This window comes from Phasianus colchicus, chromosome 6, assembly GCF_987193195.1.
Source record: "Phasianus colchicus chromosome 6, bPhaCol1.hap1.1, whole genome shotgun sequence".
Classification (NCBI taxonomy): Eukaryota; Metazoa; Chordata; class Aves; order Galliformes; family Phasianidae; genus Phasianus; species Phasianus colchicus.
In genome coordinates, this window is record NC_143441.1 from 5,351,285 (window position 1) to 5,368,281 (window position 16,997).

At 39.4% G+C, this 16,997-nt stretch overlaps 1 protein-coding gene across 3 annotated transcripts in view; it reads left to right on the top strand.

Moving 5' to 3' along the window:
* Window positions 1-16,997, top strand: part of ITGA9 (integrin subunit alpha 9) — a 213,282-nt gene that overhangs the window by 183,853 nt on the left and 12,432 nt on the right. For all 3 annotated transcript variants that reach the window (XM_031608364.2, XM_090142245.1, XM_090142246.1), the window contains one exon: window positions 8,905-9,024. In XM_031608364.2, the coding sequence (XP_031464224.2) occupies window positions 8,905-9,024 (120 nt within the window). The remainder of the gene's footprint in view (window positions 1-8,904; window positions 9,025-16,997) is intronic.

Here is a 16,997-nt window from a genome sequence, read left to right on the forward strand (position 1 = left end):
ATGACAGGACCCATTTTTCCCTTTTTGTTTTATTTTCTATGTCATTTTTCTGGACCATCCTAAAGAACATTAGAAAAAATAGACTTGGCAGCTGAACTGAAAAATACAGCCAGTCTTCCCTGGGAATGTGCCTTACAAATGACCTCAGCCCTGACTGTTAATACATTGCTAGATATCTCTAATTTTGCAGCTAGCAGAATTTTCAAGTTAATCTTGAAAATTTATTACAAAAAATCATTGGTAACTGAAGCAACACCTGACTATGATACTCATGCCCCAGCTGAAATAGGAAAAGCCAGGATCTCTCTGCCAGGTATCTAGACCTGTAAATGATTTCAGAATGTCAAAATGATAGGCACAGTGTCAAATATAAGATTACTATTTAACGTTCAAATTAATGTTAGAAATGTTTATATCCAGGAATGCAAGCTCCACTGTATTATGCTTTTATATAATTGAAGGAAAAAAAAAACGAAAAACAACAACAACAACAAACCCCAACAACACTACAAAGCAACACTGTCCTTTTCCCGTTCCTGGAAAACCTTTCATTAAGCCTTGAGTTGCAGTGATTGTGAAGTACAGCGTGTGTGCTGGGAAGCTATGTTAATCTTCAAACAAGAGCTTGCTCCTCATTCCTGGGAAGCCCAAGCTGCAAAGGAGCATGAATTACATGTTGTAGCTATGTAACATCAATTTATAACTTCAAATATTTTCTATTGTGAGTGCTATTTGCTTTCTCCTTTACACTATTTCCATATGTCTGTTGGCTTCTCTGTTGCCGTATGTTTTGCATAGGGTCACGTTAAGGGAAAAAAAAATTAGACATGTGGTTTGGCTCAAGGTATTCATTTTTTCCTGCTCTCTTTTCTTGCGGAATGCAGAAGGGAACAACAGTTATTACAAGCCACAACTATTCTGCTGGAAGTAGAGACAGAAGAGATAAAGTATCTCTGTTCGTACTCCTCCCTTCCATTTTAAAATCCCAATATGTTTTCTTTACATTGACCACAGACTGCTGTACCATATCCGTTTGCAAAGTAGCTCCTGAAGAGTTGGTTATGGACTACCTTTGAGTCTATTTACTAAAGTGTTCACTAACAGTGAAACACGTTTTCTTAGACATTTTATGATGGTAGATCTGAAAAGGTCTTTGCAGACTACAGCTAATTACAGACTTATTAAACCCTTATAAACTATTCTTTAAGACCAACTACCCTTAACTTCACTGAGCACTTTTACAATTGAGCGTGTAATATCAGAGTACAAAATGTCTGTAAAGAAGGCAAAGGGAAAAGAGTGACTAATGTTTGCAGAGCAAGTTTAAGATGTTTCAGCTGTGTTATGTTTCAGATGTGACAACAGTGACAGTGGGTCAACTCTGCCGGTCAGATTTTTATGGGCGCTCTTATTCACTGCTGGCAAAAACACATAGATAGTGGTGATGACTATATTTAAAAAGGGTGTTTTGTAGCTGAGAATTTGCTCTATCAAATTGTGTTGTTGTGCTCTTTGCATCTGTTGTAGTTTCCATGAAAGTAAATGGAAGGTAGTACTTTCAGAGTGACCTACATTTTTGTAAGACCAGGCAGTCCTTGAAATTTCATTTTCAGAAATGATTTCTGTTGACTTGGATACATTTTGATATGATTTGGGTTGATAGATTTTCTTTCTCTAGTTACAATAGCCGATGTGATAGGGAGACAATTAGATATGGAGGTTGGTGGTCCTGCCTGCAGCAGGAGGGTTGGAACTTGATGATCTCTTTCCAACCCAAGACATCCTATGATTCTGCATGGACTTCACATGTAGGTGAACAATTTCGATCTCTATCTTTGATTACAGTCATATCAACATGAGTGTATAATGGCTGAAGATGATATGTGAAGTTTTCAGGAAGCACACTTTCCTTTCTTGAGCATGTGGATTACCATGAAGGTTTAGCTTCCTTCTTTCATGCATGTGAGGCAAAACAAAAAAATAAGTTCCACGAGACTGCAGTGGTCAAATAGCAGATCAGAGATTTCACCTTCTGTTTGCTTAGTGTGGCTTTTAAGATTCTGGGCCTCATGATACAATTAAAATTAATAAATAAAAAAAATAAAATTAATTTAGTTTGGATAAGCAAAGAGAAATGCATTACTAATTTCTAACCAAATATTGCTGAGCTCTATTTTTTGTCTTTCTGAGTTCCAGTGCATCAGCACGTCCATATTCTTCTAAGGACTTTAGCAATGTATGAAGTTGAGGTATTTGTGGAATTCCTGCTCAATTGTTTTAAATTCTTACCTACATAGTTAATAGGGCACCAAAAAAAAAAAAAAAATCTAATCCTTTTAAATTTGTTCATTAAGATCAGAATATAACATTCAGAATATAATAAGTGGTTGACACAGGTAGAAGTTACCCTTGTTCATACTCATCCAACATGGCAGAGGTTAGTGGTAGGGTGCTTCTCACTGTGAATGTAGAGCAAGCCAATTGCATTCCATAAAATGTGCTTGACAGTTGAGCTACTTATGCTGTATGGCAAACTAAACTACCTCCCAGACTTCCCGTAAGTACAGCAGGAAGTGCAAAAGATAAATATGAAACTAAAGCTCCTCATACATCGTCCAGTCAGCTGTGTTTTTCATGGCCTTTTCCTGGCATCTGGTCAGTCTGAAAACAAGTCTATAATCCTCTCCATGTTTAATGACCATTGCACGTGTTCTCCTCAGACCAGACGTCTGCTCCCCCATCACGCTCTCTCAGCTGCTGCCAGGCCTATTAATCTACTTGTGCAAAGATTTCTTTAATTGCATGTAACTGTATGCTTCCTAGTTTAAATTTTGGGGTGTTTTTTCCCTTTGTAATTTTCAAGAGTTCACCCCCAGTCTTTTCTTTTTATCATTTTCCATATGTCCCCATTGCTGAAACTGCTGTCATGTCCTAATTAACAATTCACTATTGTTTTACCAAATCAATGGGGTAGCAGCAGTGGCACTCTGTTTTTATTTTTTTTAATTGGGAATGACCTGCAACTTCAGCTTCTGTCTCTAGTAGAAAAAAAAGTGAAGTTATTGAAGTGTAGTTATAGCTTTGGGTTTTGTTTTTTGGGGGAAAAATATGCAAATTATCTTATTCCAGCAGTAAGATCTTGTTACTGCATTTTGTTAAGAGAACTTAAGGGATAAAGGAAGTGTGCTCCAGTGTGCTTTTTAAATCTTACTAGACTTTTAATTCGTGACGTGCATGCTATAAAAAAATAGTTACAGATTTTCTGTGGGGAGTTGTTTTGAGAAAAGCAGAATGAAGCAATAATTTGGAGGTTGTGTGGAGTTTGATTCTTACAGAAAACCATTAAAGTGATTTTAGAACCATTGCTTCTACTTCCTTTTGAGAGACAAAATACAGATTCAATGTGTGATTTCACCATTAAATACATAAATGAATGAAAGAGTGACAAAGAGGACATGATAACTGAAAAGGTTTACTATTAAAACATTTTATTTCCAGAATCATTAAAGAAATAAATAGATTAGAAAGACAAATAAATAAAAGGACGTGAGAATGGAGAACGTTTATCATTTCAGCACCTTTCCAGAACTTTCTGTGAGCTCTCAATTTATTAACCTTAGGGCATCTCTTTGCTGGCAGTGTTCAGGCAGTTGTGGATCATCTCTCTGGAAAACATGGGTGATAGTAGAAGAGTAAGTGAAAAATTCGTAGGAGAATAATTAGTTGCTATTTATTTGGGACCAAAAGACAGCAAGATACAGGAAGTGAGACTTAACTGCTGAAGGTGAACATGGGTATTTAAAAGGTCATTCAGTCAGTTTAATCCTATAGCTTAGGCAACAAGATATGTTGCAAATATATTGAAATAAATAGACTCATCATATCCTGATTTATGTATCTTTCCATTCCATGGATTCAGACTCAGATATAACCCAAATCTATTTTATCTGTATTTCTACTGCTCAGCAATGCTACCTCTGAAGTACCCAGAAACAGACATAGAAAGATCAGAACATTTACTGTTCTTCATCTCCTCTGTTACCAAGGCTTATTTTCTTGGAACTTTCATTCCTCCCAGCAGAATATTGTGAGAGTTGGTTTCTGTGTGGAGCAAATTTTTATGTACCTTCCTATGAGCAGCAAAATTTCCTCTGTCAGAAATTCAGGAGAACTTTCTCAGTCATGTTGTATTTTGGTGAATCCATACAGATTAAGTTGATGAATGAAGCTTTTCGTATTTTTGGTCCGAAAAACTCTTGAAAGTTCTTTCCTTTCTAGTACTTCAAGCTTGAACTTTTCTCCATTGATTACAATGCAGCCTCCACCAAGACCCCACCAAATCATCTTACATTCATCACTTTCAACCACAGAGTTTCTGTGGAAAGCTAAGTTCTGAGGAGATGCTGGCTTTGCTCTCCTCAGAAGGAGTGTGAGGTAAACATTTGATTTCCTTTTCATCAGAAAAAGTTTGTGTGTCCTTTTCTTCCTTTATCCATGCTGCAGCAGTATCCCAAGCTTTTCCTTGATGCTAACCTGGAGGATCAGGAGAATGGGAGCATGAGCACTCAGCCGGCTTCTCTGGCTTAGAAACTGATTCAGGTGTCTCAATTTTAATTTTTCTTGTCTCAGTTTGACACAGAGGCATTTCTGCAACGAGCCAATCTTTGCCCTGCCACCTGGCAAGTGAAATCCAGAAAAACTCTCAAATGTCACCATGAGACCCACATGTCATCACAGTGACATCTCTGTGTGGCTCCCAAGGCCTGGCTGGCTGGAGCAGTCAGAGCAGATGTCACTGATCAGCACTTGTTGCTGGTCCTGCACAGAGCCACAAGTGTTTGCACTTGAGTCAAGAAGCAAATAAAGCTATATTTGAAGGGGATCAGTCCTCAGTTAAATCTTGCTTTCCCTTCCCTGTGTGGTCCCCTTCTGGTTTCCCAAGCAATGTTAACAAAAGAAAATAGCAATCACTCCCCAGTTTGTCACCATTTATTGCAAATAGTCCATGATTTCAACAGCACGGCTTCTGCAAGGCAGTAGCTGTGTATCCAGGTGGTGCTCTGCAATGTCAGCTGTCTCCCAGAGGTTGCTTTGTAGGTCCAGCTAGAAAAAGGCACTAAGTGTGTTTTGCTGGTGGCATAGACAGGAGATGTGCAGCTCCACTTTTTTTCCTATGCTTTTACTGGATATGTTTGAAATATAGAAAGCAAGCTAACGAAATCAGTGATGTTCTTTAAACCTTTTAAACCACAGCCCTCTCTATAGAATCAGATGCTTAATCTGTCAAGGAAAGGCTTGGTCTGGAGATGGTGTCTGGATGCAGGACATGAATGTATGCTAAGTTTGAGGACAACACTAAGCTGGAGGAGCTGCTGACTCTCTCAAGGGCAGAGAGGCCTTGCAGAGAGATCTTGACAAATGCGAGGGCTGGGCAGCCACCGAGTGCATGAAATTCTACAAGAACAACTGCCAAATTCTGCACTTGGGGCGGTGCAACCCAGGACATGTGTACAGATCTGGGGACAAAAAGGGTGTGAAGGCAAGGTGTATGAAGAGCAATTGAGATCTCTTTCTTTGTTCTTCCCAGAGCAGAGGAGCTGAGGGGAGGCTTGATGGCGGCTGCAGCTCCTCACAGGGAGCGAGGGGCAGCGCTGAGCTCTGTGACAGCAATAGGGCCGAGGGAACAGCATGGAGCTGTGTCAGGGGAGAGGCAGGCTGAGTGTCAGGGTAGGGTACTTCACCAGAGGGTGGTACGCATAGGTCACAGCCTCCAGCTGCAAGGAGTTCAAGCAGCCTTTGGACACTGTTCTCAGACATAGGGTTTGAATTTTGTGTGGTCCTGTGTGGAACGAGAAGTTGGATTTGATGATTCTTGTGGGTTCCTTCCACCTCAGGATAGCTTGTGATTCTAAAGTGATTCTTCTGCATAGGTCACTTTCATCACTCCTGCCTTCTCTATCAGCTGTGGCTGTGGGAGGTGCACTAGGACAAGGGCTGCCTTGTGCTCTGCACCTTGCTGGCTGCCCCACAGAGGCTGTGCTGCTGAGGAGGCCCAGGTTCACTCAGGATTTATTTTCCTGAGTTGTGTGGTGGTCCATGGGTGCAATGGCAGACAGTGGCTGTTAAATTTCTGTTTAGAGATACCACCTTCTGCCTTCAGCTTCCCAACTTCTTGCTTCCCTCCCTTCCACTGCTTGCTATCCTGACTCCCTACTGCCATTTCCAGTGTGTGGTGTACACTGTTTGCCCAGTCTAGTTTGTCTGGGGCTTGAAGTTTGTGGTTTTTCTCTCTCTCTTTTTTTTTTTATACCCAGTAGTTTTGTTTTGTTTGTTTCTTAACCAAAAGTCATGGCTATGTCTGCATATTAATGCAAGCGGTTTTTGGAGGCCTGAGTTGGATTAGGACATAACGTATGCAACATCCCTGCTCCTTTCCAAACCACAAAGCTGTGAACAGAGTATTTTTTTCTTTGCTTGCCAATTGATTCCAGACTAATAGAAGGAATTAAATTGATAAGAAGTTGTTACTCTATACTCTCTTAGTTATGATTGCTTGAGCTGTGAGTGTGAACTGTGAATTCAGCCAAGCTATTCTATCTTCAAACTGTAGGGATGTATGATTTGACCTCTGCAGCTATTCCTTACTCTGTGTTTTGGCAGCATGGAGTACAGCTCTGCTGTGCTGGAGGTTGTTTCATATTAACACTGTTCTCCACGTAGTGAAGAGAAGGCACCACCTCATCTTGCATCCAGTAATTGCTTTCTCCTTTCATTAAAGATGGCAATACTTACTTTGTTAAGAGGTTTTTCTCTTCCTTTTAGAATCCTAAGGAAAATAACATTAGTGCTTTATCATCTAAAAATTAGTCATCTGACTTGTCTCTGAAAGATGGATGCTACCCATAGCTTCTATGAGAAATGGTCTGCCACTGCAGATCATCTTTCCAACCTGGATCAGAAATCCGAGGAAAGCACAAGACTTGTCTTTGATCTCTCTGTCTGGTATTTCCCTTGCATGAAACTTGGCTCTGAGGGAAACTCTGCTTCCCAGGAAACTTTCTGAGATATCTTAAAAGGCCTGACAGAGGCTTTGTGCTGATGTATGAAGTGCTGAAATGATTCTTTTTCTCAGAGAACCAGTCCATTTTGAGCTGTTTTGACACTAGTTATGGGAACATATTTGAAAAATACTATCTTTGTATTCCTGACTATTTGTTACGTTTTCATGTCTTGTTATCATCAAATGCCTGATAGTATCTCTTTGGTACAAAAAAAACAGTGCATGTGAATCAGCTGTGTTCAAATTCCACCTCCAGAAATGTTGTGGTGTTAATCAACATTAGTCTGTGAAAATGAGATGAAGGAGTATTTATTTATTTAGGGGAGCACCGTGACAAAATATAGACCTATCCACTTGTGGTTTTCTCTTGTCTGTGCCTTCAGTTTTTGTTTTTCAGTTTTCAGCTTCACTGAAGCTGGCCATCCTTATGAAAACAAAGAAATGTCTATTAGAAGGATCATCCTGTCCCACTCCCCTCTCAAATCAGGGCTGTTTCTCACACCACTTCAAGACTTCCATGGTTTTGCCCGAGCCTTGGAAACCTTCAAGGATGGAGAACTCAGGGCTGTGTTGCAGCCTTTTCCTAATGCCTGGGTGGAGCATGCATATGGCTTGAATATTCTCTTTGCTGTCTCATATGCAGTGTTTTTTGAACAGCATCACCAGTGAGTGGTTGCATTTTGTAGGTCTTTCATGGGTGTTTTATGATGACTGAGCTGGGGTTGCGTAGGCATATCTAATTTCTTGATTTTCACACATTTTTAACTGCAGGGTTTTTTTGTTTTGTTTTGTTTTGTTTTGTTTTGTTTTTTTTGTTTGATTATCAATTTTTAACTATGAAAGATTGATTTAACAGTTACTACCTGTGAAAGAGTTTGGCGTTTTTACGCAAAGATAATGAAAGTGGTTTGTGAAGAAGGGAGGAAAATTCACTTATTTACTTTTCAAGCCAAACCAAACTAAACCAAAGCCAGATTAAGCAAACATACTACCTTTAAAAAAGGCTGCCTCTCCATATTTGCTGGATATTAAATTGCAAAACTTAACAAAGAAGTAGCCATCACTGAAGAGAACTGCTTTGGAGTTTTCCACTGAGAAACTGGTTTTGATTGAAAGAAGAGATTGAAAATTCCTATTGTGTTTACATTTGATATAATTCATTCCCATTTTCTTCTTAAAGCAGGCAGTTATGGAAAGCACTTTATAGGATCTATTTCTGTGCTGTACAAAAGGAGAGAACAGCAGGTGTTCCCAGAAAAGACTATGATTGCAGATGCCCTTCCCTCATTCCCGCAGTGTGTTTTGTGAAGCACAGCAGAAACTGTCCATATTCACTAGGAATATATGCGAGTAGTCCCATTTTTTTGTGAAAAAAAGTTAACAAACTCAGCGTATCACTGAAGTATTGCAGTGTCCTGTGGAGCTGGGAACATAACAAGTAAGACAATTCACACAGGATGTCAGCCTAGTCTCTGCCATTCCAAGGACTGCTGATTTTCACCTTTGGTGGCTTAGCACCAGAAGAAGCTTGCTGTCTGGAGTGCGATGGAGGAGCTGGCAAATTAAGGGTTATTTTTGAGTGGGAGCAGATATACTTTATCCTTAGTGGGAGCTGATGTCACATAACTACTCAGATTCCGTTCGAAGCTTTCAATCTCTCACACACACACACACACAAAAAAAAGGAAAGCATGAAATTAAGAGCACATTCTGTATTTGTTTGATGGATGAATGGATGAAATGTGATCAGTCAGGCCACCATGCAGTGTATTTCATAACGTGAGTACAAGAGAAAGCAATACAGCTTCCAGTCATAAAAAGAACTTTTTCTAATTGCTTTGTAGGTGGTCTTTGAAGCTTTACACAATCTGGAACCTCGTGGCTATGTTGTTGGATGGATCATTGCCATCAGTTTGCTGGTGGGAATTCTCATCTTCCTGTTGCTGGCTGTGCTCTTATGGAAGGTAAGATAACAGAAACACATAAACACTGCGGATAGTCCCAGGAAAAAAAGCTTTCATTTTTCTGTGCATTTAATGTCCATTTGCTCAAGGAATTAAATAATTGTCCACTCCATTACAGAAGTTGTTCAGCCAACAAGAATACTTTCGTACCCAGGTTTTTTGTGAGGGACAGGGAAAGACTTCTGATGTAGAGAAGAAGTGGAAAAATGGATTCTCTGGGCTTGGCTATTAAAAAATAAAACCTTCACTACTGTTTCAGGGTGAAGGAGGATCCCTCACAAACCCTACTCTCTCTCACTTAGATACTAGGCACGTTTTTCTGATGCCCGAGAATTGCTGATTTAATAATTTGAAAAATCAGGTCAATTTTTCTGGACCAGCTAAAAGATGGGGTGCACGCATAACAAAAACCACTTGGTAGCTTACTGTTTTCAAGAAATAAAGGCCTGGGAAAGAGCAATATCCAGGTTTAAAAATTGTAGATCCCTCGGAATTCCAGATGAGTAAAATGTGTTATCTGAACAAAAGGCACCAGGACTTGTTAAAAGCCAACCTTCACACCATCTTTGATAAGATATAGTTCTTGTACCCAGACACTGTTACGTGGTAACACCGGGCTGCTGCTGACAGTCAGCAGCACCCATCTGGCGTGGATAAGTAAGAAGGGTTAGGAACTTCAAGTGTTTTCATTCCTCTGTTCCCTTTTACCAATCCATAAATTTCAAAGGCCACGGTCAAGGTCAGGAACGGTCCTTGAGAGAAGTAAATCTTGAATGCACACATGGGATCTAGTCCAACCTGAGTTTGCTTCCCGTGGCAAAGGGCCAGCAGCCTGCCTCACACTGCTGAGCAGCACACGTACTGCAGGCTCTGCTCAGTGGCTGTGTGGGGACTGAAGGCCACAGCCACATTGGACTGCACAAGGACATGTCTCTTATGCAAGGCTGTAAAAGGGTTTTACAGACCTGGGCTGAAAACTGGCAGTGAGATTCTGGCAGTAGATTATACAAGTGCTTGTGTAGTTGTGATTTAGTTTGTACTTCATAGCATTATATAGATTTTATGTGGATTATAGATTTTAAGCATTTTTATAGTAAACTTTGAAGATTTGTATGCTGATACTGGCCAGGTCAAAATAGATTGTGCTTTTCATTTGGAAAACAATGTTTGACCATATTGTTGAATACCTTAAAACTTCTGTTTTTCTGATACATGGGAAATGCTTTTGCTTTCTGTGGCAAAAAGTGAAGATAATAAAAAAAATTGATTTAAGATGTCAGAATAGTAATGAGAATGGGAAAATGTGGAATTGGATGAGGTTCAGGGTTTGCATCCTTGTGACATTTTTGAAAAAGAACTTACTGCTGATGATACCTCTATGACTCATTTTGCATTGCTGGTTTCCTGAAGATAGAAAGGCACTTAGCGAGCTGTTGCAAAATGTGCAAGGTGAGAGGAGAAGCAGCTCACACCTTGAGGCTTCACAAGAATCTGACACAAGTTCGCTTCCTGGTCTATACTAGAATGTATAGACTGCTTTGTTTTCTGGCATAATCTTGAGTCTTCTTGTTACTTGTGTTACTGGGATCACTCATGAACACATGAAGAAAGGGCCATTTTACTACATGAAAGCTGTGAGGGAAGTTCTGAATAGCAGCAACGAATAATTATAATTAATTACAGGCTTATATACAGCCCTTTCTGCATGCAGAAAGCAATGGTGGAGCAAAGCAAGGTGAGATGATATACCAAGAGTCCTATAACAGAGATGGAAGTCATAGCAAGGCTTCATCTGCTACATACCAGTGTTTTATCCGCTGAATGTTATGATTGCTTAAGAAACCAATAACTTGTAGTTTTGTCTTAATGGAAAGTGATTGAAAGTTTGGAGTTTCTGGTACCAGCCAGTATTTTCATTTAGATCTTATTTTGGATCTTTGGATCCTAAAATATATATAAGTAATACTTTACACTCACTAATCTCTATATTTACTAAAGTTACTGACAGTTTTAAAGTTGTCTGAGATAAAACTGACATGGGAAAGTTGCTGTCCTACAAAGGAATCTTAATTGCTTGACTGTAAACATTTGTTGGGCAAAATGGACCAAGCATATCCTAGAGTTGTGCCTAAATTTTGCATGTGAAAAAGTCCATGACTATATATATATGTATTAGAAGTGAAGTTTTGTTTGTTTGTTTTTGTTTTAACTGTGGAGTGAAAGAATAGCTGTGATTTAGTTGGAGATTTGGACATTGCAGAATTGCTAGCAAGAGCTAGAAATGGCACAAGTTTTAGGACTACAGCATAATTTTTTTTATTATTAAGAAGAGAAGATAGCTAGAATTAAGTCTTGGAATGTGACTTTTCACACCAAACAGAGCCACAGCAACCCCTTTATCGTGGAGCTGTGTGCTGGAGCAGTGCCTTTGTCGTGGCCTGGCAGGGAAGGGATGTTCTTGTTGTGTGTTTGGTCAGTTGTCACAACAAAACAGGCAAGTTCTTGAACACAACAACATTTTGCAGACAGATTGAGGAGCTACTTTCCGTTGCAGAAAAATATTACAATATATGTTAAGCATTTCACATTATATGCTTGAATTAATGGCTTGAATTAATGGCATTAGCAGGAATGAGCTCTGAGGGAAATTTCAGCCCTAAATCCTGATTTGAATCAGAATGAAGTTAACTGTGAGTACAGTAAGATGAGATGGTAATCATTTCATTATTTGCAGATCAGAAATTGCACAGTCTAGAGGCCCATGTCAATGGAAGTAATGTTAAATGCTTGCTTATTTTACTTCACTGAAAGCTTATTTATCCATATGCATAGCATGAACTTGATTGGTGTTTGACTGACATTGCTTCTCTGCTTGTCTATTTTAATACTTCATGTAGACACCGTATTTCCTCTGGTTTAAATGCATACAGATTCAGATGGACTGAGCAGCTTTCTCTGTCTTCCATGCCATGCATAATGCAGATTGGCAAGAGTTACCTCATTTTTTGCATATTTTGTTGAATAACCTGATCTTACTCCCAACCCTTTTTGCTATTCATATCCTGTTCATCTGCTCTGGATGCTTTTGTACAGGCATGAGTTCCTGCTCCTGCTGCTTTGTCCTCAGCACATCTCACGCTCCCTGCTCATGTCTTGCCCTTGGTCTCCCACACATGAGAGGAGCTGGAAGGGCTCTTATGCCGATGCCAACAATAATACATTTTGCTTTTTACCCACCCAAAGAGGTTGGCTTGCACCTCTTTGGTGGCTTCTGGATGCTTGTGGAGACTAGAGCATGGGAGGAGGCTGCTTTACTTCAGGACAACTACCCGTGTGATGAATGAACCCAGGGTTTCATAAGCACTGGCAGTTTCAGAAGGGAAAAATGATCATGGCTAGATTATTTTGGGGACTGCTATCTCACGCACTGCTCCCTCAACAGTTAGGGCTGCAGCCATACATGGGAACAAGAACCTCTTCAGAGCTGATAGATTTATGCACCTGTAAATCAGAGGAGAACTGGCAAATGAAAAACCAAAGCATAATATATTATGACACAATAAATATTACACAAATACAAAAATAGGAGTGCTACCTTGGAAGCGGCTTGAATAATGGAGTGAGTCATTCAATCCATATTGCTTTAGACAAAGTGCACAGAAAGGAAAGAAATGATCTGTGCTGAGAGGATGTCAAGGGGGTGAAGTATTACAGAGCACCAGAATGGATGTCTGGGCAGCAGTCATATGTGGAGCCAGTGGTGTAACTGATTTGCAAAACAGAGATTTTGTATTCATGCAGTAATGCTATCTTTTTTTCCTCTGCATTTAGTACAGGAGATGGACTTCTATCTAAACTGATTCATATAGAAATTAAGTTTATTTCTGAACTGAGCCTGCACCTGTTGTACCTGATTTGTAGAAGAGGAGGTTCTAGAACTGTTCTACTGCTTTTGGGCTGCTGGGGTAGAGAGCTAATCTAGCTGTCCCTTACATTGTAAGACATTCTTCTGCTCTAAACCTTGGATTTTTGGCAGGATTGCAAACAGGAGAAAGACCATCAGAATCGTGCTCATATACATATGTTGTTTTTTGTTTATCAAAGGGATTACTACTCTTCAGGACGCCTACCTGTGTGCTAGACCTATGTCTATTTGCTCTTTGCCTTTAAATTAGAGTTTGAAGACTTTCTGTAACTTGTAGGAGAAATATTGTGCCGACAGTTTTTCACTGAGTGTGCTTACAGTTTGTCCAGGCTTCAGACAGGCTTGTTCCTTTGAGGAACTTGAATCCTGATCTATACTGATCTTATGAAATCCTCACTTAAGCAGAGGCTGTATGTGTGGATGGCACCGTCTCCTGGCACAGCTTTAAGGGGAGAAGCTTTGAAATACAAAGGTGGTGGTTTTCGTTTTTGTTTGGAATGAACTGTGAAGTTCCTTTGTTTTTTGTTTTTATTTTTAAGAAAAAAAGGCCGGACAAACCTAAGAAGTTTTTTTAAAGGTGTGTTTGGATTTGATTATCTGCTTTGATAAGCTATTTAAACTTTTTTTTTCTGGAACTGCACAAGTGTCTTTGAAGGAACACTTGCATTCCGCTGCATGCAGTGTTTGTCATTACCTCACATATTGTTTGAGCATTTTTCCCTTTCCCCTTTTTGGAAGGAGACGCTTTCCCTTTCTTAGGGCCTCAAACATTTTGTCTCTATACAGTGGGCCAAAACATACAGTTTGCTGTTTTCCAGCAGAGGGGAAAAAAAGAAAGCCTAAACCTGCTCTTACTCTTTGCCATTCTATGTATCTCATATTACAATCCTGAAGACCTTTTCTTTCCCTTTTATCTACAGCTCAGGTGGCAGAGGCTAATTGCCATTTCCTGTCCTGTCCTTGTGCCAACCCCTATCCTGGAGATCAGGTTTTAGATCTGTGGCTCTATAATGAAATAAAACTTTTTTTCCCTTTTTTTTTCTTCTTCAGACCATTAACACATGCCGTTATGGCACAAAACCTCCTTGGATTTTAGTATAGTGGAGAAGTCTAGCTTTCTGTGAGGGGAAATACATATGTCCATGTATATACATATAAATATGTCCTTCCATGTAATCTTTCCAGGACAAACTCTTTTCACTAAAAAAAGCCTCCTGGCTGGGTGGTGTAACCCAACCATTATCATGTCTGTCTAGCATCAAATGTAGGTTGTGGATCTGGGGACAGGAGAAGCCTGGTGAAACTTACTGGCATTCCGTATCTTTGATGCAAGTTGCTTCTATTCGTAACTTGCATTCCTCTTCCTTTCTGTACATGGAATTCCAAGAATAAACCAGTATGTACTGTGGTGGTACTTTAATTTTAAGAATCATAATCATTCAGATAAAGAAGGTAGTTGGCTCAGATTGCTATTGCACTTACTAGGGTCTAGTTATGGGAAGGGTGCATTTCAAAATGCACAGAAGTTGTTCCTGTCAAGATGTAGATGTTTCTATGAGCTGCCTTAGAACTCATTAAAGAAGGGATATGTATGTTTCTCTTTTTTATTTCCTTTTCTCATGCTTTCTTCCATGTTTCAGTACTGTTTCTTTCTCATTTTTCACATTATCTCACTTACGAAAGTGTAAATCCTACCTGCAGGAGCTACGTACCATAGACCAAACTCAACTGTCAACTGAAAATGCAAAACTGTATTTCATTCATGTTCTCTGACATTTGTTTTTCTGTACTTCTCGAATTGCTGCTCCAATTCTGTGGAGTTTTTGTGGTAAGCTTGTAATTTGGTTGTTGTGCTCCACAACTTACCTGTTTACATGTTTACTTCGTGGAAACTGTTACCTGCTATAAGTAATCTTCTCAAGGGTACAACATGCATTTTTTACACATATTGTTGGCTCAGTCCATCTAGAATTTGGCTTTTTTTGGTATTATCCTGTTACTGCCATTACTAATTCAATCACGTGATGATTAGGTTCTGTCACTGAAAACCAAACCCATGTTACATCCCAAACATGGATGAATCTTCAGTGTTTGTAACAACTTGAAAACCATGAGGGAACTGGGCAGTGGAAATGTTTGGTTATCTCTACAAATAACATTTTCCCAGGCAGATGTTCTCAAAGAACAGTCAGAGCTGTGTTTTATATAGTTTCCTTTTTCAAGACCAAAGTGAGTATTACTAAATATTTGTAGACCCCCAAGAGCAAAAAGGATTCTATTTTGGTGGCAGTGACTCAAACGCTTCTTTTGTTTTGTTTTTGAAGTAGGTTATTTGGATGATTTGTTATGCTTTTTGAAATTTGACTAAATATTACAGCATGATTGGATATAGACATCTTTGCATTTTACTTCTTCTTAGCCAAGTAAACGGTTAATGCTACTGTTGTAGCTAAAACACTGCCTTCCCCAGTGGGTTTGCTGGCTACCACGTAGTATTTGTTCACCTCCCACAGGAGTAGGGCTGGCAATATTTCAGTGGTAATGTGTCCAGTACTTGTGAAATGCCTTTGTTATCTTTGTGGATAAAATGAGCTATGTAAATGTACAGCAGTAATAATACCATGGCTGAGCATTCTCTCTGGTCTCAATGTCCTCCAAATGGGAGCAATGCTTGCCAGGTCACTCTGAGAACATCCCAGCCATTGCAGCTAAGTAGCTCTCACCACAAAAATAAATTGAACTCACTAGCAAGAGAGAGGTTGGGTTGTGGTTTGAATTGTCTTTCCAAAAAGAAGAAATATAGCCATCATTTTCAGGAGCCCAGACCAGCAAAAGAATATGTGTGTAGACTGAAAAGTTGCAAATAAGTACCTAAAGTTCCAAGGTTCCTTCTGCTGGAATACAACATGTGTGTTTATTGGAAGCTGTTAGCATCCCTCAGATCCAAACAACAAGAGCAGAGAAAATGTGACCTGCATAGTCTGAATTCTCTCTTCAAGCTTGGTGTCAGAGTGGGAAATGCTGTGTTATGACTTACACCAGCCTTAGCCATTTCCTCCTAGTTCAGCTAAATCCATGGAAATAATTTATACAGATAATTATGGACATCGTACAGCTTTAATTCATATACTTTTGGCAAGTCAAGGCTATCAAAATATGATTGTAAAGCTACATTTTATTGATTCCAGAAATAGTCTTTAATATTTAGTGCTTGGATATCAAAGAAACCCAGAAGTATTTCAGTAGTTTTTCTTTTTTTCTTTGGAGAGGAAATGGAAAATACGGATTGATGGATATCTTAAATTAATCGCACTTTCAGGAATGATATGTTTAATTACTGTCCTGTTCCCTGCTGAGATAAAGAAATCAGTATATAATAACTTGTCCAGACATATCTGCAGCAAGTACTGTATTCTTTCCAGTTCTTGAGACTGATAATCACAGATGAACTTTGGATGATGGCTGTGTTCATTCTGTGACTTTTTAAAAATAAACTACTCAGTAAAATTTTGCAATAGGAAAAAAAAATCTTTAAACCATGTGGAAGTGTTTATGGATTTTAATGTTGGTTAGTTTGCTTTTTGATTAAACTTACAAGTATGCTTGCAACATCTGTCATGCAAGTTACTGTACACAGTTGCTATCCTGCAAGAAGTTCATGCTTTCATTAAGCTGAAGTTGCCAGAACTCAGTGCTGAAGGAGCTTTTAAAGTCCAGTCACAGGAATTCTCTTTGTTTCCACAGAACAGAGCTTCTTTAGCAAAATATGTAAGTCTCTCTGAAAGTAATGCCTTTATTTGTTTCCATGGGAACTACAACAGATACAAAGAGCACAGTAACAATAAAATTTGTTTTATCAGACATATCAGAGCCTGCATGCTGCCCTTGTAAAAACCTGCACCAGTGGAGGTGATCCACTGTCACCACTGCTGAAACACACCATTCACCACCTCACTGTGCTCACATCCACTGTTTGGCCTTCATAGACATTCAGCAAGCATCAGTGAATGGCAATGGATGCCATTTTTTCAGCATGGAGGAGTTCAGT